The 26,904-nt window shown below is 62.3% G+C and overlaps 1 protein-coding gene across 2 annotated transcripts; it reads right to left on the bottom strand.

The window, feature by feature from the left end:
- Positions 1 to 26,904, bottom strand: PITPNM1 (phosphatidylinositol transfer protein membrane associated 1). 2 transcript variants are annotated; one of them, XM_043548893.1, is made up of 24 exons: positions 26,652 to 26,904; positions 24,080 to 24,172; positions 23,673 to 23,887; positions 23,059 to 23,180; positions 22,264 to 22,488; positions 21,343 to 21,654; positions 20,380 to 20,475; positions 19,950 to 20,057; positions 19,065 to 19,126; positions 18,349 to 18,593; positions 16,148 to 16,337; positions 15,711 to 15,821; positions 15,141 to 15,301; positions 14,561 to 14,748; positions 7,837 to 8,007; positions 7,238 to 7,387; positions 6,126 to 6,274; positions 5,840 to 5,950; positions 5,271 to 5,387; positions 3,081 to 3,229; positions 2,630 to 2,779; positions 2,270 to 2,453; positions 1,742 to 1,870; positions 1 to 1,448 (listed from the first exon to the last, which is right to left on the bottom strand). In XM_043548893.1, exons 2-24 carry the CDS (start codon positions 24,155 to 24,157, stop codon positions 1,194 to 1,196), a joined length of 3,678 nt encoding a protein of 1,225 aa, XP_043404828.1. In that variant the 5' UTR covers positions 24,158 to 24,172; positions 26,652 to 26,904; the 3' UTR covers positions 1 to 1,193. The 2 variants fall into 2 exon arrangements, with proteins under 2 accessions (XP_043404828.1, XP_037755186.1); XM_037899258.2 differs by having other exon boundaries at positions 2 to 1,448; positions 15,711 to 15,818; positions 26,652 to 26,903.

The following is a 26,904-nucleotide window of genomic DNA, read 5'->3' as shown; positions in this document are numbered from 1 at the left end:
TGTGGTTTGGTGGCTGCAGCAGACACCCGCCAATACCCCTCTTTGTTCTACCGGGTAGGGCACTGGGCCATGAGCAGTTGAGATCATTTTCTTCCAAGTGATAATCCTGTCTTGGACAAGGCCTCGCTCCCCGCTGAATAGGTTATAACTCGTGATTTTAATACTCCAGTCACATAAACCTCCCCCCTGCTGCCCTGTATTCCTCTTCCTCGCCCGCAGGAACCAGCCCTTCTTCTTTGTACCATTCTCTGTTTATTTATTTTTACATTTTTATTCCACATTTACACATTTTTTTAAAAAAAACAAAGAACCATGAATCTTTCTGCATCCCCCCCACCAGGCCCCGCCTCCTCTGGGCCTGGCCCCTCCCTTGCTAACTCCGACACCAACAAAAATAAATAATGAACCCCCCTGCCCCTGGGTGGGGGTGTACCGTGCCCAGCCGGGGTGCATGGCCTAAACTCACGCCCAGGCCGTCTGGCCCTGCTTCTGGGATCCAGCATCACACAGGACACAGCCGGGGCTGGGTGCATGGGTGGGGTCTCTGTGCAGGGAGGCAGGGTCATGCAGGCTGTGAGGTACAGGAGCTGCCCAGAGACAGGGGCAGCTACCCCTCCTCCTAGTCGCTGTGATGGGGACAGCAGGGTCCAGGGGCAAATGTGCCAGATCTAGGCCTTGCATGGGGGGCAGGGTGGAGAGGCCCAACCCCCTAATTCCCAGCAGCGACTCACCTTTCCCCGGGAAACCCCGCCACATGGCAGACACTTGCTCCCAGAAAGCAGCATGGGCAACAAGGGGGTCTCAGGGATGGGCTGGCAGAGGTCTGTGGGTCAGGATTGAGGGGCACCAACAGAGGAGGGGGAGGAGGGGGGGTTGGGCCCAGGGCTGGGGGAGCAGGGAGGCTGTGGGTGGGGGAGGGGACCCCAGGGCTGGGAGAGCAGGGGGTTGTGGGTGGCAGGCAGGCCATGCCCAAGAGAGCAGTGGACTGTGGGTGGGGGAGGGGAGCCCAGGGAGATGGGGGGCAGGCCATGCCCAGTGCTGGGGGGCTCCTCTGGCCCCCACGCATAGTTCTTGCCCCGCACCGGCGCTGCGGTGCAGCGCGTGGTCCCGTCGGAGCGCCCTCTCTGTGCTGGACGCCCTCGTCTCCTCGTGCGGGCGCGGCGTGTGCTCCAGGCCGGGAAGCCGCGGGGGGCTCACTCCTCGCTCTCCAGCTTGAGGCTGATGCTGCGGGCCTTGGCGCGGGGCGGAGCCGGGGCGCCCCCCTCGCGCTCCGCCTGGCTCTGCCCCCGCGAGCGCAGCAGCTGGCTCTGCTTCCGCAGGAAGTCGACAGGGGCGGGGCAGCCGTAGGTGCCTTTGCCCAGCGTGGGCCGCGGTGCCCCCTTGGGCGAATGTGCCAGCGATGCCGACTCCAGCTGGGCCAGGTGCGCCACGTAGCCCTCGGACAGGAACTGCGGACAGACGCACAGACCGAGCATAAGGACAGCTGGACGGGGGAGCACTGGGGCCCAGCCCCCACGGTCTCCATGCCATGGGCACCACTGCCTCCCAGCCCAGGCGCTCTGTGCCCTCTGGAAGGGGCTCCCGTGTCCCATTCCCCACCCCCCTGAGCCAGCCAGTCTCCTGCCCTGGGGCCAGACCAGAGCCAGCGCCCCCTAGAGGGGAAAGGCCCCAGGTCCCAGTCCCTGAGCCAGCTAGTCCGCTGCCCGGGGACTGCGACTTGTACCCGCTGGTGTCCGCGTACCTGGCACTGGTTCTGGAACTTCTTGACGGTGCGCCCGACGATGTAGATCTGGGTGGGCGAGAGCCCCAGGGAGCTGTAGACCGAGATGTCCTTCGTGGAGCCATAGCCAGCCACAATGGTGACCTCTGCCTGCAGCACATGGGTACTCAGCCTGGCACACCACCCGAGCCCCGCCCACTCCTGTTGCCCGAGCCCCGCCGCCTAGCACCTCCTGAGCCCTGCCCCCACATCCCCTCAGCCCCGCCTCCTCGTGCCACCTGACCCATGCCCCCTTGTGCCGCTAGAGCCCCACCCCCATACCCCAAGCTCCACCTCCTCGTGCCATCCCAAGTCCCACCCCCTCACACCACCTAAGCCCCACCCCTCATGCTGCACGAGCCCCACCCCCTCGTGCCCCCCAAGCCCCCCCCAAACCCTGCCCCCTTGTGCCACCCCCTGGCACTGACTGAGCCCCGGCCTGGCCTGACCCCCGCCACTCCCAAGCCCTGGCTGTGCCCTGTCCACCGTGGCGCTGGGCGCGGGCCCCACCTCGGTGCGCAGGCTCTGCAGGAAGGCAGCTTTCTGGCGCAGGGGGTCGTGGGTGAGGCCATCGCAGAAGGAGACGACGCCGTGTGGGAAGTTGTGTTGCGACAGCCAGGCCACCACGCGGTGCTTCTGCATGTCAGGCCGCCCTGTCACGTAGATGATCATGTACCCCGAGTCCTGCCAGTGCCTGGGGCAACACAACATGAGCATCACGGGGGGCTGTGGGGAGCTGGGGGGGGGCAGCAGCTGAGAGGAAAGCAGCGGGAAGGTGGTTAGCAGGGTGGTAGGGGGTTGCTGGGCGTAGGGACAGGAGTGGGACGGTTACCCGGGGGGGAGGGGGCGGGTGTCACTGGGGGCACCTACCGCACAACGTCGACGGCGCCTGCCCGCACCTTGGGGTCGCTGCCCATGATGGAGACGCTGGCTGTGAAGGAGCCGTCGATGCTGAACACAACCGCCTCGGTGCTGCTTGCCACCACCGTCAGGAAGGCCTCGGCGTAGCTGTGATCCCCTCTGCACAGGAGCGGGGGCACGTCAGGGACCGAGCGGGAATTGGGAGCCCAGAGGACCCCCCCCCCCCGCCCCTGCACACAGATCTCCCCCTCCTCCGCACACACACTGCTGGGGGCGGGGGCTCCCACAAGTCTTACCCAGAGGGGTCCCTGGGCTCCAACAGCTTCCCCTCACCCCTTCCCAACACTGCTTTCCCCGGGCCTTCCCCTGAGGGCTCTCCCTGCCAAGCTGCTGGTACAGCCCCACTCCCAGTGCATCTCTCCCCAGGATCACATGCACACAGACAGGGCGGGGGTCTCACCTGACCACCATGCGCACAGGGTACATGCCAATGCCCAGTGCCTTCTCGGGCGGGATGAGGAAGGCCAGGCGCCCGCTGCTGCTTGTCACCTCGGTGCCGTAGTGCAGCCACTTCCCCGACAGCGGCTGTGTCATGATGTAGATGTCCACCTGCCGGGAGCCGCGCAGGCGTTAACGTTGGCTCTTAACAGCCACTGCTCTCTCGGCTCCTCGGCCTGCCCGGGATCCGAGATCACCCCTGTGCAGCACCCAAAAGTCCAGCTTCCCCTTGGAGCGGCCGAGACCTCTTGTCTGGAGACCCCGGCTACCTCTCGAGTCTAGAATTAGGCTAAAGCTGAATGACACCGTTCCCAGGAACGTCGAGTGATACCTGCAAGGGATCTCCCAGCTGCTGTCAGACCCTCACCCCAAAGACTGCCCTAGTTCACTCACGGATGAGACGTCCAATTCGCTTAGTCTAGCTAAGAGCCCCTGCCAGGTGACAGAGAGGAGCAGTTGCTCCCAGGCGTGAGCCAAGGGCCAGGGAGAATAGGTAAGTTTAAGGAGCTGGGAACAGCTTGCAGGGTGACCCAGAAATGTTCCTGAGAGCCCAAGAAGTCTCAACCAGCTAGCCCTCGCTGACGCCAGCGTGCAGCTGCCTGCCTTGGGAGACAAAGCCACCCCTCTCCTCGCCAACCCTCCGGCTTGTTCCTCCCTGGGACGTCTCAGACCCTGGGACAAGCCTGAAGGGTGTGGCAGCAAAGGTCTCAGAGATCATCCGGGGCCGGGGCATTGGGCCCACCAGACTGCAGGGATCTGTCGGGGGTGGTGTGCGTGCTTTGGAGGTGACCGGGGCTCTCTAGGAGTGACAGGAATTGCACAGCTCCTCACCAGAACCGGACTCTGGAACAGTAAGAGAAATTGCTCGCGAGGGGGCACTGGGCTCATTATGAACCAGGCCTGGCCATGAATCAAAGCAACACCCCCGCTCTCTGCAATGTGTCACACACCAGCGCCATCTCCTGGACAGCAGAGGAACTCAGAGCTGGAAAGCGGCATATAAAACCGAGGTCACCTTGGGGGACCCCAGAGCTAGCTGCACCCTCTGCAGGCAGCCTCTCCCCTCGGCCACGGTCACAGCACCAAGAGATGAGCGACTCGCCCCCAGCCCAGGGTTCGCAGGAGAAGAAGAAGTGATGAGATTTCATTTCCCCCCTGTTCTTTAACAGAAATATCTGCAGGTTGGCTTGTTGAGTGTACATGCCCTAGCAACACCTCGGGCAGCCATGTGTTGGATTTAACCACCGCGCTTTGCGCGCCCTTCTTTGTAGGCCTGAGCATTGAACCAATCCACTCGGGGACCAATCCACACCCATAGCAGTGTGAGGGGCTCGAAAGACAAGCGCTTCCTTTCTCCCCGGTGAAATACTGGGCAGGAGTGTCCGTGTGTTCGGGGCGGAAGAATTGCTGAGTGATGATTATAAAGAAACCCGGGTGCTCTGCATTGCTCCTTGATCTAACCGCTTGTCCTCAACCCCACGGTACCGCTGGCAAGGCTGTGCAGGACAGAGCTGAAACGGTGGTTGTATCTATGCTCGAGTGGTGCACTGCTGTTGGTATGCTAAGGTGGCTCTGGCCAATTAATGAATGGGTTGGTTGGGAATAACAGAGTGTCCAGCTGTGAGAAATGCCCTCCGAGGTGAGCGCTGACCTGGGAAGAGCCCAGTGTTAATTAGTAGCTAAGGCTCCTTGGGCTCAGTAAAAGGGGTTCTCTTCTTAGCTTCCACTGGAATATTGGCTACGAAGTGAGAGTTTTCTAATGTTTTTATGAGGCCGACGTGTGCCTCAGTTTCCCCCTGTTCTTTGCATTGCTGGCCAGTGGGTGCAGAAGGGTGAAATCTGCTCTTGAGGCGAGCAGGAGGCTTGAGGTGTTTGTGTCACATGACTGCCAGTGTGGTGGGGAGGAATGGGTCATCGGAGGCCTGGGCGAAACCGACCCAGACCAACGGAGGGTGCAAATAGAGAACCCCAATCGGCACCGAGCAGCCGGGAAGGCCAGCGGCGGGGCGCCCATGCGGACTCAGCTGGAGAGACCCAGGAAAGGAGCCAGGAATGGAGTCCACAGCTGCATGGCACCCCAGGGCACTAGTGCCAGGGTTCACGCTCCCAGCCCCCCCCGTGGGACCCCGCCCCTCCCTCACGGTGCCGGTACCTTCTCCCCAGTCAGCGTCACCACGTCCAGGGGGCCGTACATGAAGCGCCCACTCAGCACCTGGGGCCGCCCCTCGCACACGATGATGTCGCTGGCTCGGTGATTGGACGTCACATTCTGCGGGGCAGGGCAGGGGGGTCAGTGGCGGCTGCTCCCCCCCGCCCCACGCCCGCAAGGGCTGTTGGGGTCTCAGCCCCCCACCCCAGGGGGTCCTGCCTGAGCTCAGGCAGCACAGCTGGGGCTGAGTCCAGCGTCCCGTCCAGAGCCCTGTGGCCTAGGAGCCGAGCCCAGCCCAGCTGTGGGGGCCAATGGAGTACTGCTGACTCGGCATCACCCCGCTGACAACCCCTGCCAGCAAACCCAATGACTCAATCCCCACCTCTCCGCTCGCGCCCCCCAGGCCCCTGCCCCTCTCCATTCTGCCTGGGCCCCCACTGCCCTCACCCGACTATCCTCAGCCCACCCACCCCAGCAGCACCATCTCCTGCCCCAACCCCGGTCCCCCCATGCAGCCCCCTGCTCGGGCACAGGCCAGCTGCCCCAGCCTCAGGCCGGTGGAGGCCGCGTACCCGGATCTTCACTTGTGTCCGCTTGCGCTGCCACTTCTCGCGGGGGATGGCGGGGCTGTAGATGGAGCTCTCCTCGCACTCCGCCAGCTGGGGGCGCTCCTTCTCGATCACCTGCAATAGCAGCGCGGCCTCAGCGCCCCCCGCCAGACGGCGACTGCCCGCGCCCCTCCCCGGCGACGGGGCCCGGGCCACTGCACGCTCCCCACCCTGCTCCCGACACCCTCTGTGCCACCGACCCTGCCCCCAGGCCCGCCGGCCCCTCCCTTCCCGGACCCCTCCGGCGCACCTGGCGCAGGATGAAGGCTACCACGTCGGAGGACTCCCAGTAGCTGGCGTGGAAGAGGTGCGGCAGGGTGATGGTGGGGAAGGCGGTCAGCGCGTCAGGGCAGTACAGGGAGTAATCAATGCGCTTTGGGCCCCACCACCGCTCCAGGACTGCGGGGAGAGCGGTGTCAGGAGAACTTGTACCCCGGCCTGGTCCTTCTGCCCGGTACCCACACTCCAGTCTGGACTGGTATCCCCTCCCGAGACTGGACTGATACCCCGCTTCCTCTGCTCGGTACCCCCTCCCCAAAACAACCTGTACCCCGCTTCCTCCGCCCGGTACCTCCCACCCCAGACTGGCCTGTACCCCACTTCCTCCACCCAGTACCTCCCACCCCAGACTGGTCCAGTACCCACTCCCCAGACCGGCCCTGTACCCTGCTTCCTCTGCCAGGTACCCCCTTCCAAGACTGGCCTGTACCCCACTCCTTCTCCCGGGTACCCCCTCCCCAGGCTGGCCCGTACCCCGCTCCTTTCACCTGGTACCCCATCCCCAGATCAGCCCTGTACCCCACTCCCTCCACTCAGTACCCCCACCCCAGAGCAGCCCTGTACTCCGCTTCCTCTGCCCAGTACCCCCTCCCCAGACAAGCCCTGTACCCCGCTCCTTCCACCTGGTACCCCCACCCCAGGCCTGTTCCCTACCCCCTCACCTTCTGCACTGCTCCCCCCTACCCAAGACCTGCCCCATACTCTGCCCCTTCCACCTTGTGCCCCTCATCTCAGACCTGCCCCTACCCCTCATCCCCTGGCCTACACCATCCATCCTTGAGATGCCCCCTACCCCTCATCCCAGACCCGCCCTGTACTCTGTCCCTTCCACCTTGCATCCCCCACCCCAGACCTGCCCCTATCCCCCACCTCCTGCCTACACCCCCTACCCCAGACCTGCAGCCTACTCCTCACACCCTGCCCTGCAGTCCAGCACCCCAGACCTACCCCATATCCCACAGCCTCCTGTCTTGTACCCCCCTCAATGCTCCATCCCCCCGACTCCCTCACGTCACTCTTGCTGGTGCTGGGGGGCGGGGGGGAGGCAACGAGCTAGGTGGGCAGGGGAGGGGTCGCACTCACTCTTGACGACCTCACTGGTGCTGGAGGGGGCGGGAGGCTCTCCTGTCTCGCTGCCTCTCCAGAAGCCTCCAAAACAGCTGGTAGGGGTGGTGGGAGCTGTCAGCTCCAAGTCGCCCAGGAAGAGGGTGGAATGAGTCTGCAGGGCCTCAGCTGAGCCAGGGAGAGAGAGAGAGAGAGAGAGAGAACAGGGTGAGCACAGCAACCCCAGGGACCCTGCCCCCCACAGTCCCCTGGGAGACAACCCAGAGGGGACCCCCCAATCTTCACTGTCCCCCTGAGAGACAACCCAGAGGGGACCCCATATCCCACCACCACCCTGACAACCCAGAGGGGACCCCCAAACCCCACTGTCCCAGCCCCCCCAAGGGACATCCCAGAGAGGCCCCCTTAACCCTCACTGCCCCCGAGGGACCCCTAACCTCCATTGTCACATCCCCCACTTGCCGACCCCAAGGGGACATCCCAGAGGGAACCCCCAAACTCCACTGTCCCCCCCTTTACCCCACAATATTACCCCCAGCCCCTGGGGACCCCCCTGCTCCCAATGAGACTGCCCCAAAGGGATCCTGTCATCCACGCCCCCCGTTCCCAGCCCTTACCCAGCAGTGCCGAGGTGCCGTCGCCCAGCGGGTATTTCTGGTAGCGAGGCACGCCCAGGGGGGGCACGGCGTGGAAGGCCTTGGCCAGCAGGGGCTCCAGGCGCGAGGCGCAGGGGTCGGCTGCGTGGAACAGGTTGTAGATCTGCTCGCAGGCCGGGCGCATCTGGGCCACTGCAGGGACAGGGGGGTTAAAGGCCTGCACTGGGGGGAGGGGGCTAGTGAGCTACGCAGGGGAGGGGTCAGCCCCTGCACCTTGGTTGTGGGGGAAGTGCGGTGTGAGCAAGCAATGCAGGAAGGGTCACCCACTGAGTGAACAATGCAGGGGAGGGGAGCAGTGATGCAGGGGGGCAAGCGATGGGGGGCAGCAGCCCCTGTGCCTAGTGGGGATGTGAGCAATCCAGGGGGAGTGAGCGCAACAGGGGAGAGAGGCTCCTGCACCTAGGGGGTGGGGGTGGAGCAAGGCAGCGGGAACAAATGTTTCAGGGGGTGGGATCGGCACCTAGGGGAATGAGGGGGCCCCCTCTCTGTTGGAGAGCCACGGGGAGAAGCAGGGGTGCCAGATGCCCTGTCTTGGAGCAACGGAGCTGGCCCTAGCTCAATAAAGGGGACACCCCAGAGGTGTCTGTATAAAGGCTGGGGCAAAGCAGAGACCCTGGAAATCTGTGCCAGCTTGGTGGCAGCAGTGGGTGTCATTTCCCACTTTCAGTGGCTCCAGCCACAGAAACAAGCTTAAAACAATTTGCCAAGGGCCGTGGTGGGTTCTCCAGTGTTTAAATCAAGATGGGATGTTTGTTCTAAAAGCTCTGCTCTAGGAATTATTTTGGGGCCGGTCTCTGGCCTGTACTAGACAGGAGGTCAGGCTAGCTGATCACAATGGGCTTTTCTGGCCTGGGAATCTATGAAAAAAGAAATGGCAGGAGAAGTGACATCTAAACGACTCCCCATGAGGGAGATGGCAGAGCAGTGCGGACACTGGGAGGCCTGCTCCAGGACATCTGGCAAAGAACCCTGGTTCCAGCCCAGCCGAGGCTCTGAGCGGCCCAATCCACCAGCCGCAGGGAATGGAGACCCAGACGCCCCAGAGGAGAGGTGAGAGGCCAAGAGTGACAGCCGCAGTGGCCCCAGCCCAGGAACTAGAGCAGGCCAAACTGGAGCTGGAAGCAAAGGGCCGGCGTCTGGGGCTGCAGCGGCAGGAGCTGGCTGAGCAGGGCAAGCAGCCAAAGAGCAGCAGGGGAAGCAGGCCGTGGCAATGGAGGCCTGAGAAGCAAGAGGCTGTGTGGCAGAGAGCTCAGGGGGCCAACTCCACTGGGAGAGAGATGCTGGATTGGTGACCCTGTTCAAGGTGCATCCTTTTCCTCCGAGGCAGCCTGTGAACCGGATCCCCCTTCAGGTGGGCTGCATAGCCTCACTCCCTTCCTGGGCCACGCGGCCAACTGGGAGGGGCCGATGGGGGGATTATGAACAGTCCCTAAAGGAATCTTTTTGGAAGGTGGCTGCCGGCATGGGGCCCACAGCACAGCCCCCGACTCCCTGCTCAGGGAAGAAAAACATTCTGGTGGTGGCATTTGTCACCACTCGCTACCCTGAGCGGTAGGCTTCCCCAGCAAGGCAGTTACCAGCCAGGAGGCTAATTTCATGTCAACCTTTCTCTGGTGCTTGTGGGTCATAAGAACGACCACACTGGGTCAGACCAATGGTCCATCTAGCCCAATATCCCATCTTCTGACAGTGACTGGTGTCAGATGCTTCAGAGGGAATGAACAGAACTGGGCAATTATCATAGAATATCAGGGTTGGAAGGGACCTCAGAAGATCACCTAGTCCAACGCCCTGCTCAAAGCAGGACCAATCCCCAATTTTTGCCCCAGATCTCTAAATGGCCCCCTCAAGGATTGAACTCCCAACCCTGGGTTTAGCAGGCCAATGCTCAAACCACTGAGCTATCCCTCCGCCCTTGTGATCCATCCCCTGTCATCCAGTTCCAGATTCTGGTGGCCAGAAGTTTAGTTGCGTCTCTGACTCGCTTGGCTAATAGCCAGTGATGGACCTACCCTCCATGATCTCATCTCATTCTTTTTTGAACCCACTTATGCTTTTGGCCTTCACAACATCCCCAGCAATGAGTTCCATGGGTTGACCGTGCATTGTGTGAAGTACTTCCTTGTGTTTGTTTCAAACCTGCTGCTTATTAATTTCATTGGATGACCCCTGGTTACGTTATGTTATGTGAAGGGGTAAATAACACTTCCCTATTCACTTTCTCCACACTATTCATGATTTTATAGACCTCTATCACATCCTCCCCTTAGTCAAAACAGTCCCTATCTTTTTAATCTCTCCTTGTTTGGAAGCTGTTCCATACCCCTAAGCATTTTTGTTGCCATTCTCTGTACTTTTTCTAATTCTAATATATCTTTTTTGAGATGGGGCGACCAGAACTGTGCACAGTATTCAAGGTGTGTACGTACCATAGATTCATATACTGGCATTATATTTTCTGTCTATTCCTTTCCTATTGGTTCCTAACATTCAGTTTGCTTTTTTGACTGTCGCTGCACATAGAGTGGATGTTTTCAGAAAACTATCCACACTGACTTCAAGATCTCTTTCTTGAGTGGCAACAGTTAATTTAGACTCATCATTTTGTATGCACAGTTGGGATTAATTAGCTGGTGGCAAGAGATAATTTTCTTGTTTTCTTTCTCAGCTCTTCCCCAGAGCGGGGTGAAAGGGCTTGAGGGTACCCCACAGGGAGGAATTCCCAAGTGCTCCTTCCTGCGTTCAAAGGGGTTTTGTTTTTTTTTTGCATTTGGGTGGTGAAGAAACAGATTGACAGAGCCAGAAGGGTACCCAGAAGTCGCCTTCGACAGGACAGGCCCAATAAAGACAGTAACAGAAAGCCACTAGCCGCCACCTACAGCCCCCAACTAAAACCTCTCCAACGCATCATCAAGGATCTACAACCTATCCTGAAGAACGATCCCTCACTCTCACAGACCTTGGGAGGAACATGTTGTGACAGAGTGGGCATTGTCTATACTATTTGTATGAATCTTGCCCATGTCTCAGTTTCCCTCATATTTTGCAAGGCTACCCAGTGGGAGGATGAAAGAACTGTTTGCTCTCAGGCAGGTGAAGACACATAGGTATGAATAGCGCCTAGCTGTCTGAGCCGCGATGGGTCGCTAAAAAGGACTGGCTGAGGCTGACCCCATATCAACAGAGAATCTATGAAGAAAATGGAAAGCCAACCACCAGGACTGTGACACCTAGCAACCTGAGGGACATGGATTTCCCCACCTCTCAGCAGGGAAGCTGAGCGACCTCCTCCAGCTGGAGAACAAAGGCCTGAAAAGGTGGGAGGTGGGGATAAGAGTCGGCTGCTGGAAGGAGACAGGGCTCTTGCCTGGGATGTGATTAACGAGGTCAGACTCAGAGACATAGCTTGAACCATGGGGTTCACTATAGCTTGGCTGGGCCCTGGGCTGACCAACCTGTGCTAACCTAAGGGCTTCCTATGCTGTGTTCCAGCTGACTAATAAACCCCACTGTTCTGACAATGCTGTGTGAGCGTCACTGTAAATGCTTGGTGAGGTGCATTAATCCCTGGTGACTGGGCAATGGGGGATAGTGGGGGTTTGAGGGGGCCCCCCTCTGAGATGTCCCTCGAGGTGGGCACACTGAAGGGGTTCCCCCAGAGACTCTTCCAAAGCTGGGGATGTAGCACTGAGCCCGTGGCTCCGTGACACATGGCCCAGGAGTGAAGGAGGCAGGAGCGACTGTGCAGGTGGACAAGTGTAAAGTGGGGCTCACAGAGATGTCGTGCCTGGGCCACAAGTGCCTGGGAGCAGCAGCACAAGGCCAGATCTGCCAAGGTGGAGGCGATTAGAGACTGAGCCGCTCCCCAAACCAAGAACGGGCCCAGGCCTTGATTGGGATGGCAGGGCACTACTGGAGGTTTGGGCTCCACCCTAGTGCCCTAGCAACTCCCATAACCAAACTGTACAAGCAGGGGGAGCTGGACAAGGTGGTCTGGCCGAGCAGTGCACTGAAGGAGGCTCTAAGCCCAGACTCAATACGGGTGAACCCAGACTTTGGAAACTAGGATGAGTTACCTCAGACACAGGGCTGGGTGTGGTGCTGATGCAGGCCAGTGCTAAGGGGGAGAGACACCCGATTGTACCCTTGAGCAAGAAACTACTACCCCAGGGGACAGAGCTATGTCACCCCGGAGAAAGGAGGTCTGGCCGGTGGGTGGGCCCTGAAGAAGCTGCAGCCGAATCTGTTTGGGCAGCAGTGTACTTTGTGTACTGACCATTCACGTCTCACCTGGCTACAGCAAATGAAAGGGTTGAACGCTGAGTTGTTAAGATGGAGTCTGACAATCTGGAAGAGAGTCACGTGAAGGGGGAATGTAAATGTTACTGCTGACACATGGTCCTGAAAGGAGAGGGTCCAACTTCCCTTGGTCACTGGGGTGGGGGGGGGTCACCTGGAAAGAGGGTGCAACATGGAGAATGCAGGAACATCTATAATGTCTGCATGAATAATATACATGACTCAGTTTCCCTGCTCACTCTCGATAGCCCCAAACACACTGGCTGTGAAGAGGTTGCCTTTCCCCTCTGGGGACCAGACCGATGAAGGGGTGCTGCTGGAGGCACTATCCCCAACTATCCTCCAATAAGAGGAGGGAGGGTCCAGCAACTGGATGTGGTTCCATGAATGCCAGGCAGCCAACGCGAGGGGACGTGGAACCAGCGCAGCTGTGACCAGGGACAGAGAGTCCCAGTGCATCACAAATTGAATATGAGCCCACACCAGGATGCAGCTGATGGCTAATGTCATTCTGGGGTGTGTATGTGTGACGGAGGGAGAATTTTCCGTAAATATTTTGCATGAATACTATGTGTGCCTCAGTTTCCCCCATATGCGGCATTGTCACCTGGGGTGTGGGGAGGATTGTTTACCGTCTGCAAGGGTGCGGGCTTCAAGATGCAGGTGTGACTGATGCCTACTTGTCTGGGGTCTGGCCCAGCTCAATGGAGAGTCTGTGAAGACAATGGCATATCCAGTCACCGGGATTTGGTACATTTACTAAGTACATACTTAGCAACTCATGACAATGGATGGCCCACCCCTCTGCAGGAAGCCAGCCCTGTTTCACCAGGTGGGGAACAAAGACGGAAGAGGAGCCAGCTGGGACCTGCCAGGAACTTGAACAGAGGACAGAGAGGGAGCCAAGGGGGACACACCGCTTGGCTGGGCCTCTGGGTAACCACAATGCTGTAACTTTCTTTTTGCTATGCTGCGTTCCAGTTGACTCATAATCCCTGCTGTCTTTACAGTCACTGCAGATGCTTAAGGGGTGTGTGTGTGTACGAGTCTCTCTCAGGTGTCCATCCCAGCAGGACTCACTGAACAGAGCTCAGTCAGTTCTGGGCGCCGCACGCAGGACAGATGTGGACAAACTGGAGAGAGTCCAGAGGAGAGCAACGAAAACGGTCAAAGGTTCAGAAACGCTGGCCTGTGAGCGAAGGTTGAAGAAACTGGACATGCTCAGGCTTGAGAAACGAAGACTGAGGGGGGACCTGATAATGCTCCTCAATTCTGCTAAGGGCTGTTATAACCAGGACTGTTCTCCACACCCACTGAAGGTGGGCAAGGAGCAATGGGTTTAACCTGCAGCAAGGGAGATCGAGGCTAGGTATTAGACGGGCCTTTCGAACGCTAGGGCTAGAGAAGCTCTGGAGTAGGCTGATGTGCCGAAGTGGGAATTCTCTGCAGTATTTTGAGGAGTGATCTGCACAGCAGGGACTGATTTGTCATGGGGCCGGTACACAATGGGGGCAACAGGGGTGTGGCTCAGTGGGATGCGCCAGGCAGAGCTCACAGGGTGGAGCAGGAGGGCTGGAGCCCAGAGGCTCTGTCTCGGAGGTGGTGAGGCCGCGTGGCCGGCCCTGGAGGAAGGGTGGGACCCCTGGGGGGCTGCTGCACTCAAGGGTTCCTCCGAGGGACAGTTTACAAGCTGGGGGGCAGCCCACATCCCTGCAGGTGGGACAAACCCCAGCTGTCAGGGATGGTCTAGATTTACCTGGCCTGTCTCAGTGTGAGGGGACAGAGTTGACCTCTCGAGGCCCCTTCCAGCCCGACATTGCTATGATCAGAGCGTGGCCGTCCAGGGCACGGGCAGGGGCAGTGGACCCCAGAGGCTCTGGGCAAGGGCAGGGAATGGGACTGTGATGAAGTTTGGCTTCCTCACGCGGCCCCAAGTGGCCTCCAGGGGCCTGCCAAATGCGGACTGTGGGAGAGGGCATGCTCTCTCCCTGCAGATCCTTGTGGGGCCCATTGCTCTGCCAGGGGCCTGAGCTCACGTGGACCCGCTGGGGACCCCTGGGGAGAAGCAGGGCCCAGTCCCAGGGGCTGAAGCCACAGGCCTCGCCCTTGGAAAAAGCTGAGCCAAGGGCCTGGCGCCCTAAGGGTACGCCGACACCGGCACGGCCGTGGGTTGTGTTACCTTCACGCTGGGTAACAGCCAGGGCATCGAACCCCCTGGAAGTCTGTGCCGGGGGGAGCGCAAGTGTGTGTGTGTAGGGGGTAAGTGCCTGCACCAGAGAAGCGTGGGGGGGTCAGCGCGGGAGGGAGAGAGGAGGCCTGGTGTCGGCCCCGGGGGAGCCCTGTGGGGGTGCAGAGGCCGGGGCAGGCTGGCGCGAGGGACCCTCACCATCCAAGGCTGGCATGACAGTCTTGCGCAGCGCTAGCACCAGCCCCAGCGGCGAGCCGAACAGGAAGAAGCCGGACACCTTGAAGTCGAGGCGGGCGGCCGTGCCCTCGCCCCCGTCCAGCGCTGAGCCCGAGGAGTAACTGCTGGGCCGCAGCTCCCCCTCCCCCTGGGGGACGCTGGCCTGCAGGCTGGAGAGGACAGGAGAGCAGGCTCCAGCAGGCACCGGGACGGACACGGGGCCTTTCCCCTCCAGGGGGCACTGGCTCCTGTCCAGCCCCAGGGCAGGGGGACTGGCAGACTCAGGGAGTGGGGAATGGGACACGGGGCCTTTCCCCTCCGGGGGCACCGGCTCCTGTCCAGCCCCAGGGCAGGGGTCTGGTTCTGTGCATGTCCACATGGTGCTGCTCCCATGGGGTTGGGGTGCAGCTGTCACACGCGGTCAATCTCCTGCCCCCCAACTGGGGTGAGCCGTGCCATGGGGCCCAGAGCCATTGCTCCAGTCCTGCCAGTGACCTCCTCCCCCTTCCCTTCCCCCAATACCCACCGAGGGCAGCCCCCTCCCCACCCCGGGTGCTCTCACCTGCACAGGAAGGTGTGCTGCTGGCGCACAGAGTCCACGTCGCTGTGCTCCGGGGGGGGCGGGAGCACCCCAGGCTCCGGGCTGGCCCGTCCCATCCCCCCTGCCCCCTCGGCCAGCGGGTCCTTCCTGCTGCCCAGCTCCGGGGAGATCGGCTCCAAGTTCTGGGCAGTGGGTGAGCAGTGAGAGAGCAGCACCCGGCTGGGACAGTACCCAACGCGGGCACCCCACCCCCACGGGGCCGGTGCCGCCCACCCCACCGCGGGCACCCCACCCCCACGGGGCCGGTGCCGCCCCCCACCTATCATGGGCACTGTCCCCACCTCAGGAGGCCCTCGGTGCCCTGTACCCCATCACCTCTCAGAGGTTTGTCCCCATCCCAGACCAGGGCTTCCTGAGCTGCTGCTCCCTCCCCACCACGTAAAGGGTCGGGGCCACGGACAGCCCAACAATCTCCAGCGCTCAGGGGGGTGGGTATGGGGCAGTGTAGAGTGATGTGGAAATGGAGGATCCCACAGAGGGGTTGCCAGAGCCACCCCAGCTCCCTTGGCAAAGAGGGGCCCAGGCACTCACCAGGCTGCCCCGGCGGCTGCTGCTCCGGCTCCCCGCAGTGCCTGCCCGGCTCTGGCACAGGGCATCGAAACCCAGGATGCCCCCAACACAGTCACCGATCAGCACCACCTGCTGGAGGGAGGGACCGTCAGATCCGGGAGGGACCCCATGCCCCATAGCCATAGCCCACTTGGCCCTGCCCGACCCCCACAGCTGCTGCCCCCTTCCCCGTCCCACAGCATCCCCCACAGCCACCAACCCCCACTCTTCACAGTGCCCCCCACTCTGCCCCCCACAGCCAGTGCTCCCTCCTCCAGCCCCACAGCCAGAGACCCCCATCCTCACAACTCCCCCATCCCACTCCCCACAGCCAATCGCCACCCTGATCCCCACAGCTTCAGCCCCACCCTCCTCCCATCTGTGCCCCTCTTCACCTCCCCCCAGCGCTGCCCCCCGACCTGGCCGCAGAAGCCGGAGCCCTCAGTGGAGTGCAGGAAGGCGCTGTGGGCCTGGTTGGCGCGGGCGATGGTGGTGGCCACGGCGTGCTGGTAGCTCCCGGAGGACGTGGCCAGCAGGGGCAGGGCGGCCAATGGGATGTGGTCCTGGCTGCTGGACAAGCTGTCCCTATCATGGCTGTAGGGGCTGAGGCTGGGGGTGAGGGGTTAGTGGTGAGAGAGGTGGCTGCTGCCCGGAGATCCCCATACTCCGTGCCATTGCCGGAAGGCAGCCCCTCCCATGCCAGCTGAGGGATGGCACAGGCAGCTGGGCAGGGCCCTGCGCCCATAGGACCACCACCCGCTGTAGCCCATAGAGCCTGTGGTTTAGCTCAGCAGGAACACAAGGAACCCACAGGCCTGTGTCCTGTAAGACACTGGCTTAAGCAAGTTAGCATGAGTGACATGGCCCTCAGCATAGAGAAAATGGCCTGACCGTTACCCGAGGTTTGGGGAGCTGGGAATAGCTTGCTCGAGAGAGAGTTGGGTCATAACAGTACCAGGTGACCGCAGGAGCGCTGGGGTATTTTGGGACAGAATCGCTGGAAGATGTCGAACCACCCACGTGCCTGAACAATAGGTAAGGCTCTACCAAATTCACAGCCAGGAACCGTGAACTCTGGGTTTGTGTGTGCTTTACCCTGTACTATACAGATTTCACGAGGGAGACCAGCGTTTCTCAAATTGGGGGTCCTGCCCCAAAAGGGAGTTGCAGGGGGTCACAAGGTTATTTTAGGGGGAGCCGCGGTATTGCCACCCTTACGCCTGTGCTGCTGTCAGACCTGGGTGGGCAGAGAGTGGCGGCTGTTGGCAAGGCGCCCAGCTCCGAAGGCGGCGCCCCGCTAGGAGCGGGGCAGAAGTAAAGGTGGCAATGCCATACCATGCCACCCTGACTTCTGCGCTGCTGCCGTCAGAGCTGGGCGGCCGGAGAGTGGGGGCTGCCGACTGAGGGCCCGGCTCTGAAGGCAGCAGCCCAGAAGTCAGGGTGGCAACACCACACCAGGGCCATCCTGGCTTCTGGGCTGCTGCTGGGGGTGGCTCTGCCTTCAGAGCTGGGCTCCCGGCCTGCAGCCGCCGCTCTCCAGCCGCCCAGCTCTGCAGGCAGCGCTGCTGCCAGGAGCAGTGCAGAAGTAAGGGTAGCAGAACTGCAACCACCCCCCCCCACACACACTAATCTTGTGACACCCCCCACAACTCCTTTTTGGGTCAGGACCCCCACAATTACAACACCGTGAAATTTCCGATTTTAAGAGCTGAAATCATGACATTTACGATGTTTAAAATCCTACAACCATGAAATTGATCAAAACAGGCCGTGAATTTGGTCGGGCCCTAGCAATAGGTGACCTATATGACAATGAGCTAAAAGGCACTGATGTGTTAACCGACAGGATACGGTCACCCCAATATTACAAGGGTGAGGAAGATAGATTGGACACCGAAGGCTGGGCATCAGAACGAACGGTCGTGATATTGCCCAGGCTCTAGAATAGGCCAAGCCACCATGCAGCGGGGGCTAGCTTTCCATAAGTGACCCTTCAGCTCTCCACGGCTATCTACCACCGACCTTTGGGCGTCGGGGGTCTGGACCATCGGACTCCTTGGGCAGGCCAGGGACATGGCTGGTCCTTTCTCTCTCCCCACCACGTCCCCAAGGAAGGGCGTGAGTAGATGAGCACATGCACGGAATGGCACCAAAGGGGCCCCTAGTACTGTGTCCTGCTATGGGGTTTGGAGCTTTGCTGTCTATGGATTGCATGACTAAAAATCTCCATGACTTTGCTTTGCCCGCAGCGGGAGAGTCTTTGCCATTCACCTGAGGTTCCCTACAAGATATTGAATTGTCAGTTTTAATTCTGCGGAGCCTGGTTCTGGGACAAGACCCCTAGTACCCCCAGCTCGTTACATTAGTATCAACTGGTAATCAATGCAATTATTATTCACCCATCCAAAGGACTGGGCAACACCATACCCAGCAGCCACCTCATCTGCTGATACAGAAGCGCAGCCCCCCTAGTGCCATGTTAGAGCCAGCACTGGCTGAGGGAGAGTGCCCCCATGGAGTCCCCAACCTACTCCCCGCAGCAGAGCACCCTAGCGCCGCACTGGGGCACAGGGGCCAGCCCTGACTGCAGGCAGTGCCCCCTGCAGGAGGGAGGACATACTTGGAGACCAGGGCGTAGGCGGTGGCGCAGATGGGTGGGCAGGGCACCAGGCGCAGCGCCACGTGGCCCAGCGCCTCGGGGAAGTGCACGCGGGCGACGGCATCGAAGGTGGAGGCCAGCGTCTGCACATCAGCCTGCTTGGAGCCTGGTTCGCCCGCACCCTGGTCCAGGATGTTCCCACTGTGCAGGATCAGGAACAGCGCGTGGATTCGGCAGGCCTGTGCCACGCTCTCCACAGAGCCACCCTGCGGAGACACATGCCGTCAGTGGGGCAGGCAGGGACGGGGAGGCGTGGCCCTTGTGGGGCGGGAGGGGAGATAACTGTGCCTCTTGGTGCAGGGGGAAGATGATGCCCACAGTGGGCACTTGGGAAGCATGTCCCTGAGGACCAGGTTAGCCAGCTTACGCAGCTCTGGACTGGGGTCAGAGAGCCCCCACTTGGCCCCACGCAGCTGCCCTAGGGACACTGGACTGTGAGCAGCCAGCTCTGCCCCCAACTGGGGTCGGGGGTGTCTGTGCCAGGGGAGGCCATGGCTGGTGATTCCTAGGGGAAAAGGCAAACTGGCATCTGGGTCGCAAGGAGAGGGCCAGACCAGATGGCGTGGGGCAGGGGCTGGGGCAGGTGAGACAAGACAGGTAGCAGGGCTGGAGTCAGCACCAGGTGGGCCGTGGGTGGGGTGGGGGGTAGGGCTGGGGCCAGGGCAGGGGGCACACACCTCGGCAAAGCTGGCCCCGGTCAGTCCATTGCCACTGGGCTTGGCCACACTGGTTCCATCTCCTGCACAGACAAAGTCCGGGTGAGCCTGCTGGCGTGGGAGGTGCCCCACGGGCCAGGCCCAGCTGCTGGATCCTAACCCCGCTACCCTGGGGTGCTGGGTGGACCACGGGGGCCCTGGCATTCACCCTGCTGTACTCTGACCCACTCCCCCACCTCCCACCCTCTTGCCACCCTCCTCCCATGCCACCTGCCACCTTCACACCACCCTGTTCCTCTACACTATCCCAACACCCACCCTCCTGCCTCCCTGCCCACCTGAAGCCCTGCCTCCCTCAACAGCCCTATCCTCCTACTGTCCTGCCCCACCCTCCTGCCATCCTGTCCCCCTACCCTCTCCTATCCCCCACCCTCCCACTCCCCTGTCCTTTAGGAAGTGTATTTACTCCTTCTATTAACACAAGAACTAGCTAGGGGTCACCAAACGAAATTAATAGGCAGCAGGTTTAAAACAAATAAAAGGAAGTATTTCTTCACCCAACGCACAGTCAACCTGTGGAACTCCTTGCCAGGGGATGTTGTGAAGGCCAAGACTATATCAGGGTTCAACAAAGAACTAGATAAATTCATGGATGATAGGTCCATCAATGGCTATTAGCCAGGATGGGCAGGAATGGTGTCTCTAGCCTCTGTTTGCCAGAAGCTGGGAATGGGCAACAGGGGATGGATCACTTGATGATGACCTGTTCTGTTCATTCCCTCTGGGGCACCTGGCACTGGCCCCTGTCGGAGGACAGGATACTGGGCTAGATGGACCTTTGGTCTGACCCAGTAGGGCCATTCTCATGTTTACCCTGCCCCGACCCTCCCCCTGCCCCATGCTTACCCAGACCCTCGTCCAGCTCTCCTGGCCGGTCCAGCGTGTCCAGCAAGTCGTTGGAGTTCCACTTGGTCATCTCCTTGCCAAAGACCTCGTCACTGTCGGACAGATCCTCTGTGGGGGAGGGTGGGTCATGAGACTGAGACACTCCCCAAAGAGACCCCCCAAGAATGAGGGACCCTCGGGAGAGACACCCGTGGGAATCGGGGACTCTGTTTGCACCTGCCCCTGGGAATGGGGGACCCCCCCGGCATGTGCCCCTGGGAATGGGGGACCTCCCAGCAGAGAGACCCCCAGGAATGCAGGACTCCACTTGCACACCTGCCACTAGGAATAGGGGACTCCCCCAGCAGAGATACTTTCCGAGAAATGGGAGACTCCCCCCAGGCACACCAACCACCAGGAAAGGGAAACCACTCCCCTCCACTCTCTGTACCGTGTGCATCGAAGAATTCCTCCTCTGAGCTGTTCTCCGAGTCCCGTGCGATGTTCTGCATGCGCCACTCTGAGAGACTCTGGGGCGATACCCCCCCTAGAGGATGGGATGGGGGTCAGATACCAGAGACTGGCGAACCTGCCCCACAGCTCTCCCACCAGCAACCCACCCCAGCCCCCCTGCCAGCACCCCACCCCTCCCCCTGAATGCCCCATCCCCCAGCGCCCTGCCAGCACCCCACCCCTTCCCCCCCCGAGCACCCTGTCCCCCAGTGCCTCTGCCAGAACCCCACCCCCCTGTCTGAGCGCCTTTGTACCCCAGTGCTCCTGCTAGCACTTCCACCCATCCCCCCAAAGTGCCACTGTCCCCTAGCGCCCCACCCCACCCTTCCCCGAGTACCTGTCCTCCCACACCTCTGCCAGCACAACTCTGTCCCCCTGAGCACCCCAGCCCCCAGCACCTCTGCAGACCCCACCCCTCCCCCCGAGTGCCCCTACCCACCAGTGCCCCATCCCCCAGTGTCCCCACCCCCTGCGCCCCTGCCAGCAGCCCCACCCTTCCCCCTGAGTATCTCTCTGCCAGCACCATGCAGTCCCCGTGAGCACCCCGGCCCCCAGCACCTCTGCAGACCCCACTGCTCCCCCATGAGAGCCGGCCCTCCTGCCAGCACCCCCCCCCCCCGAGTGCCCTGCCCCCCAGCAGCCCTGCCCTACATCCCCATCACCCCCAGCTCTGCCCAACAGCCCACAGTGCCTTTGCCAGCAGCCCCGCCCTGTTCCTTGCAGCATCCCTTGCAACCCTCCAGCCAGTGCTCCCATCCTGCTCCATGCCAAGGCCTCCACCCCACTCCTCGCAGCACCCCCACCTCCTACCAGCCCGCCCATCCTGCTCGCCGTCACTCCTGCCCCTGCCAGCTCACTCCCCACACGCCCCCAGCACCCACCCCCGCCCTGGCCCCCTCACCTCCATGCTGGGAGGAGTAGGAGGAGCGGGAGGACGTTGACCACTGCTTGGCAAAGGTGTCGTCGGGGGAGGCATCGGGCGGCCCCTGCCCCTCAGCTCGGTCCTGCCCATCGACACCGCCCAGCTCGGCCCGGTCCTCGGCGCTGGGGGCAGTCGCCGCCTCCTCGGCCTCGGTGCACTTGGCCATCTTCTGGGCCAGCATGCGGGCCGTCTCTTCCTCCAGTTGCCGGATGTCCTCCATGGTCAGCTCCGTCCACTCGTCCTGCCAGCACCAGGCCTGGCGGTGTGCCCGCAGCATCACCTTGCGCAGCCCTGGGGGGGAGGGGGGGGGAGGGTCAGGGGAGTGCGGCACAGCCAGAGCACCCCTCCCCCCCTCCAGAGCATCCCTCCACCACCGGGCCTCCCAGCTCTCCCCCTGCCTGAGCCAGAGTGGCCCAATGTGCAGCTCCAATGGGGAGATTCCATGGTGGGGATCAAGGAACTGGGGTCCCCTTAAAAGGGCTCTGCTACACCAGTGTGACCCAGCAGGCTGTGTGAGCAGCTCCCCCTCCCCTGGTTGGGTCCCCCAGCCTTATATCAGGAGGCTGGCGAGTCACGGGGAGCAGCATCAGGGGGTCTTCCCGGGTAGGGCTGGGTGGCAAAGCCAGGGGGTCAGGAGTAGGAGGGCCAATGCTAGGAGGGCGGGGGGGGGGGTGGCACAATGCTAAGGGGCAGTGCTGGGTATGGGAGGCAGTGACACTGGCCTGGAGGTTAAGGCGGGTAGGGACTGCACCAGGGGGCAGCACCAGGGCAGCGCTAAGGGGCAATGCAGTGGGGCGCAGTGCTATGGGGCAGCACTGGGGCACAGCTAATGGAGAGCACCGGTGGAGGGGGGGCATCGCTAAGGAGCGGGGAAGCCAGGGGACTGGGGCCAGCGCTCACCTACGTCGTGGATGAACTGCTCGATCTTGGACTGCATGCCCCAGTACCGGAACTCCACCTTGCACAGCTTGTAGGCGCACATGAGGGGCCCGGCAGCCACGGCCCCCTCCAGCCAGTCGTCACCCAGCGGCCCCCGGCCTGTCTTTGCTGAGCGATACAGCTTGGGGTCCTCCTCCACCTTGTACTCGTTGGGCGAGATGGGGTCCCGCACAATGTCAATGGTGTCTGGGGGTAGCAGGGAGTCAAGACCCACACACGGCACCTGCCTGCCCCAGTGCCAGGGGTCTCACCCGCTGCAGCCCCCCATGGACAGGGAAAAAACCGGGCCCATTCCCCAAGGTTTTTGTTGCAGAGCAATGGAACGGGGGGTTGGAGCAGTGTGCGGGGGGGTGCACAGAAGGGAGGGAGATTAGTGGGTGAAGGAGTGGGGAGAACGCCTGCCCTCCCAGCCCCACAGAACTCTGGGCTAGAGCACACTCGGGCAGCAGGGCTCAAGACGACACCTTCTCCCCACTCCAGCAAACCCCAGACTCAGAAGTAGGGAGCGGGAGCTCTCCAGGCTCCAGCCCTCACCCACCGGACTTGCCCCAGCACTGAGCTCCCGTACAACTAAGGCACTTGTGAGGTAGGTCTGTGCCCTGTTCACGGGCTTCCTCCCCTGGGGGCTGGCTCTGTTGCTCACCGTCTTGGTGGAGCAGCACCGGTGCCAGGTGCCCTGAGCGTGAAGGCACAGATTGGCCCACCCAGTATGGGGCTGGAGGACCCCGTGGGAGCTGTCCCCGCGAGCACGCTTACCCAGAATCCGCTGCCTCTTCTCGGCCGCCGTGAGGTTGAAGACATTGGTCTGTTTGCCAGAGTCGGGCCGGTAATAGGTCTCAATCTCGATGGAGAACTTCTCCACGAAGGGGCAGGTGTATCTGGGAGACGGGAGAGATGGGGGAACAGGGGGGTGAAAATGGGCAGCTTCTGCCCTGCCCCAGCTCTGACCAGCCCCACCCCAACCCTGCTCCAGCCCTTGCCCCAACCCCACCCACCTCCCTCTCTGCCTCACTCTCCCCAAACCCCACCCCCTGGGGCCTGTACCAGCCCCACCCCCAGCTTCTCCCTTGGTCTTGCCCACCCCACATCCCACCCCCTGGGGCCATCAGTGCAGCATGAGGTGGGGCCCCACAGCGCTGCAGGCTGTCCCCTACTCTGTGCCGGTCCCCTGGCCCTGCAAGGGACTTTGGGGTGGCTCCAAGACGAGTGCTCCCGACCAACCACACAGCAGGGGCAAGGGGACAGGGCAAGGAGGCAGCCCCCTGAACACTGCTTCCAATGTTCCTCAGCTGCCTGCCCTCCACCCTGCATGCCGCTCAGCTGGCCTCACACACCCTGTTGTCGTTCCCCCACCCCATGCCATGCTGCACCTGGTGCGTGTGTAGGGATAGGCATTCCATGACTCCTCCTCCACCTGCAGGGCAGCCTTGGGCAGCAGGGCACGGAACCAGCTGGGGATGTGAGAGCCCACGTGGTAGATCTTGTGGGTGTACTGGCCGCTGCCTCCCGGGCCGTCACTGTAGGGCTGGTTGGCCAGGATCTCGACCCCGCTGCCCTCCCCGCTGGATTCCTCCCGGCTCTTCTTCTGGAGGGGAGACACTGACCCATTGGCTCCAACCTGGGTCCTGGAGCCAGTCCCACCCCAACTGCCCCCCGGTGCCGACCCTCCCAGACAGACAGATCCAGTCCCTGCTGTCCACCCAGAGTCCACCCTGCACCCAGACAGACAGACAGACCTCACCCCGCCCGGCACCCACACACAGACCCCTCCCCTCACCTGGATCATATAGAGCTGGGCCACCTGGTACTCCTCGAGGCTCATGGGCAGCAGGATGTGATACTCCTTGATGAGCATGGTGACTGGCAGGGCCTGTAGACAGGGACAAGGAGTTAGATCCCCACTGCCCCCCGGCACAGACCTCCGCCCCAGGGGGCCATCCCTGCCCCAACCCTCCTCCCTCCCTTCTGGCTGCTTGGCCCACAGGATGGGGGATGGGGACCCAGAAGCAAATCCCCGTGTGACCTGCTTAAAAATCCATCCTGCCTGATGCGTTTCCATAGCAATGTGCAGGGAAGGGGGGGGCAACAGGCTGGGGGGCCATCTCCCCTCCACCCCCCTCTCCCCCACACACGCTGTCAGGTCCTCTCGTATCCACCCTGCCCAGCTCTGCATCATCAAGGGACAGGTCTGGACTCCTGGGTCCCAACCCAGGCAAGGTTGGGCCCCTGCCCAGTTCCAACCCCCAAACTAGCTGGATGCTACTGGCAGCCCAGGGCTGGTGGGGGGGCTGCTCCCGGAGCCAAGGGAACACAGCAATGTGGGCACCGCAGCCCCATGGCCGGGGCCACCAAACCTGCCCCACACAACTCCCTGCCTGGGCCTAGGCCACCAAACCTCCCCACCCAGCCCCTGCCTGGGCCCAGTGCACCAACCCCCCTAAAAAAACCCTGCCTGGGGCACCAAACCTCCCCCCACCACACAACCCTCGCCTGGGTCCGGGGCCCCAGATCTTCCCCCCCACAACTCCTGCCTGGGCCTAGGGCACCAAACTTCCCTCCGCACATTCCCCCCACCTGGAGCCGGGGTACCAAACCTCCCCGCACAGCCCCTGCCTGGGCCCAGGACACCAAACCCCTCCCCCAACCCCTGCCTGGGGAACCACCCCCACACCCTCAAAAACCCCTGCCTGGGGCACCAAACTTCCCCCCCCCACACCCCCTTCGTCTGGGTCTGGGTCCCCAAACCTTCCCCGCCCCCCTCAAACTCCTGCCTGGGGCACCAACCTCCCCACAACCCTCACCTGGGCCTGGGTCCCCAAACCTTCCCCCACAGCCCCTGCTTGAGGCACCAGACCTCCCTGCCCCAACTCCCACCTGGGCCTGGGGCACCAAACCTCACCCTTCCCCACAACTCCCACCTGGACCCAGGACAGAAAACCTTCCCTCCCACGCGAACTCTTGCCTGGGCCATTAAATCTCCCCTCCCATAACCCTCGCCCCGGGCACCAAACTTCCCCCGCCCCCACAGCCCCTGCCTGGGCCTGCGCCACCAAACCTCCCCCACTCAGCCCCTTCATGACCCCAGGGCACCAAACCTCCTCCCCACACAGCCCACCTCTGCCTGGGCCGATGGCACCAAGCCTCCCACCCGGGCCACCAAACCTCCCCCCACAGACCCTGCCTGGGCCCGGGGCACCAAACCTCCCCCCCCCAACACACTCACTCCCCCTCCGCCTGGGGCATTAAACCTCCCGCCCCACATTCCCCCCACCCGGGCTTGGGCACAAAACCTCCTCTCCACTCCACCCAGGCCACCAATCCTTCTCCCCCCAACAGCAAACATGTGGGTCTGGGATACCAACACCCCCCACCCAGCCTGAACCCCCCTTCCCAGTTTCACCACAGGCAGCTACTGACTAGAGCCCAGCAATGGGACACCCAGACTTTTCTTGGGGGACAATGCCCAGCCAGCTCCCCTAGAGGAGAAAGGCCCGATGTCCCATTTTCTACCCCCTGAGCCAGCCAGGCCCTTGCCCTGGGGCTGGATCAGAGCCAGCAGCCCATAGAGGGGAAAGGTCTCTGCCCCATCCCTTCACCCCCACCAGGTCAGGTCCCAGCCAGTGCCCCCTAGAGGGGAAAGGTCCCTTCTCCATCCCCCCGCCCCCAGATCAGGTTGCAGCCAGTGCACCCTAGAGGGGAAAGGTCCCTGCCCCACCCCACCCCCAGTCAAGTTGCAGCTGGCACCACCTAGAGGGAAAAGTCCATGCCCCCCTCCCTGGGGTGAAGTCACAGCCAGCACCCCCTAGAGAGGAAAGGTCCCTGTCCCATCCCTGCCCCTGGTCAGGTTGCAGCCAATGCCCCTGAGAGGGGAAAGGTCCCTTCCCCATCTCCCGCCTGAGTTTGCAGCCAGTGCCCGCTAGTGGGGAAAGGTCCCTGCCCCATTCCCCCCCCCCCCCCCGGTGAGGTTGCAGGCGCTGCCCCCTGGTCCCTGCCCCATTCCCCCCCCCGTGAGGTTGCAGGCGCTGCCCCCTGGAGGGGAAAGGTCCCTGCCCCATTCCCCCCCGTGAGGTTGCAGGCACTGCCCCCCTGGTCCCTGCCCCCGTTAGGTTGCAGGCGCTGCCCCCTGGTCCCTGCCCCATTCCCCCCCCGTGAGGTTGCAGGCGCTGCCCCCTGGTCCCTGCCCCATGCCCAACCCCCGTGAGGTTGCAGGCGCTGCCCCCTGGAGGGGAAAGGTCCCTTCCCCATGCCTCCCCCTTCCGATCATGTCGCAGTCGGCGCCCCCTGGAGGCCAAGGCCCCGCGCTCCGCTCCGGCCCGGGTCGCAGCCGCCCCCTGGCGGTCCCGTCCCACCTGCTGGCGGCGCGGGCTGCTCTCACTGCACCAGCCGGGCCCTCGCCGTCCCGCGGCCGCTGCAGCGCGGCCCCCTCCGCGCCGCGCAGTGGAGCATCCCGCGGGGCCCGGCGGCTGCAGCCCGGCCGCTGCGCTCGGCTCGGCTCGGCTCGCTGCCTGCCCGCGTCACCGCCGCCCCCCACCTCCCTCCGGCGGCCGGCTCCGTGCGGGGGGAGCGAGGGGCGGGAGGAGCGGAGCGAGCGCGAGGGGGGAT

This window comes from Chelonia mydas, chromosome 6 (assembly GCF_015237465.2).
Source record: "Chelonia mydas isolate rCheMyd1 chromosome 6, rCheMyd1.pri.v2, whole genome shotgun sequence".
NCBI classification, from domain to species: Eukaryota; Metazoa; Chordata; order Testudines; family Cheloniidae; genus Chelonia; species Chelonia mydas.
The sequence above is the reverse complement of the archived record's forward strand: the minus strand, read 5'-3'. Positions and strand labels throughout refer to the sequence as shown.

Excerpts from the sequence above, each read along its gene's own strand:
- PITPNM1 (XM_043548893.1), bottom strand. The coding sequence starts at position 24,157 with ATGCTCATCAAGGAGTATCACATCCTGCTGCCCATGAGCCTCGAGGAG. Across the intron at positions 5,388-5,839 it reads GGACACAAGTGAAGATCCGG|AATGTGACGTCCAATCACCG; the intron begins GTACGCGGCCTC and ends CCTGCCCCGCAG. Across the intron at positions 1,449-1,741 it reads AGTTCCAGAACCAGTGCCAG|TTCCTGTCCGAGGGCTACGT; the intron begins GTACGCGGACAC and ends GTCTGTCCGCAG.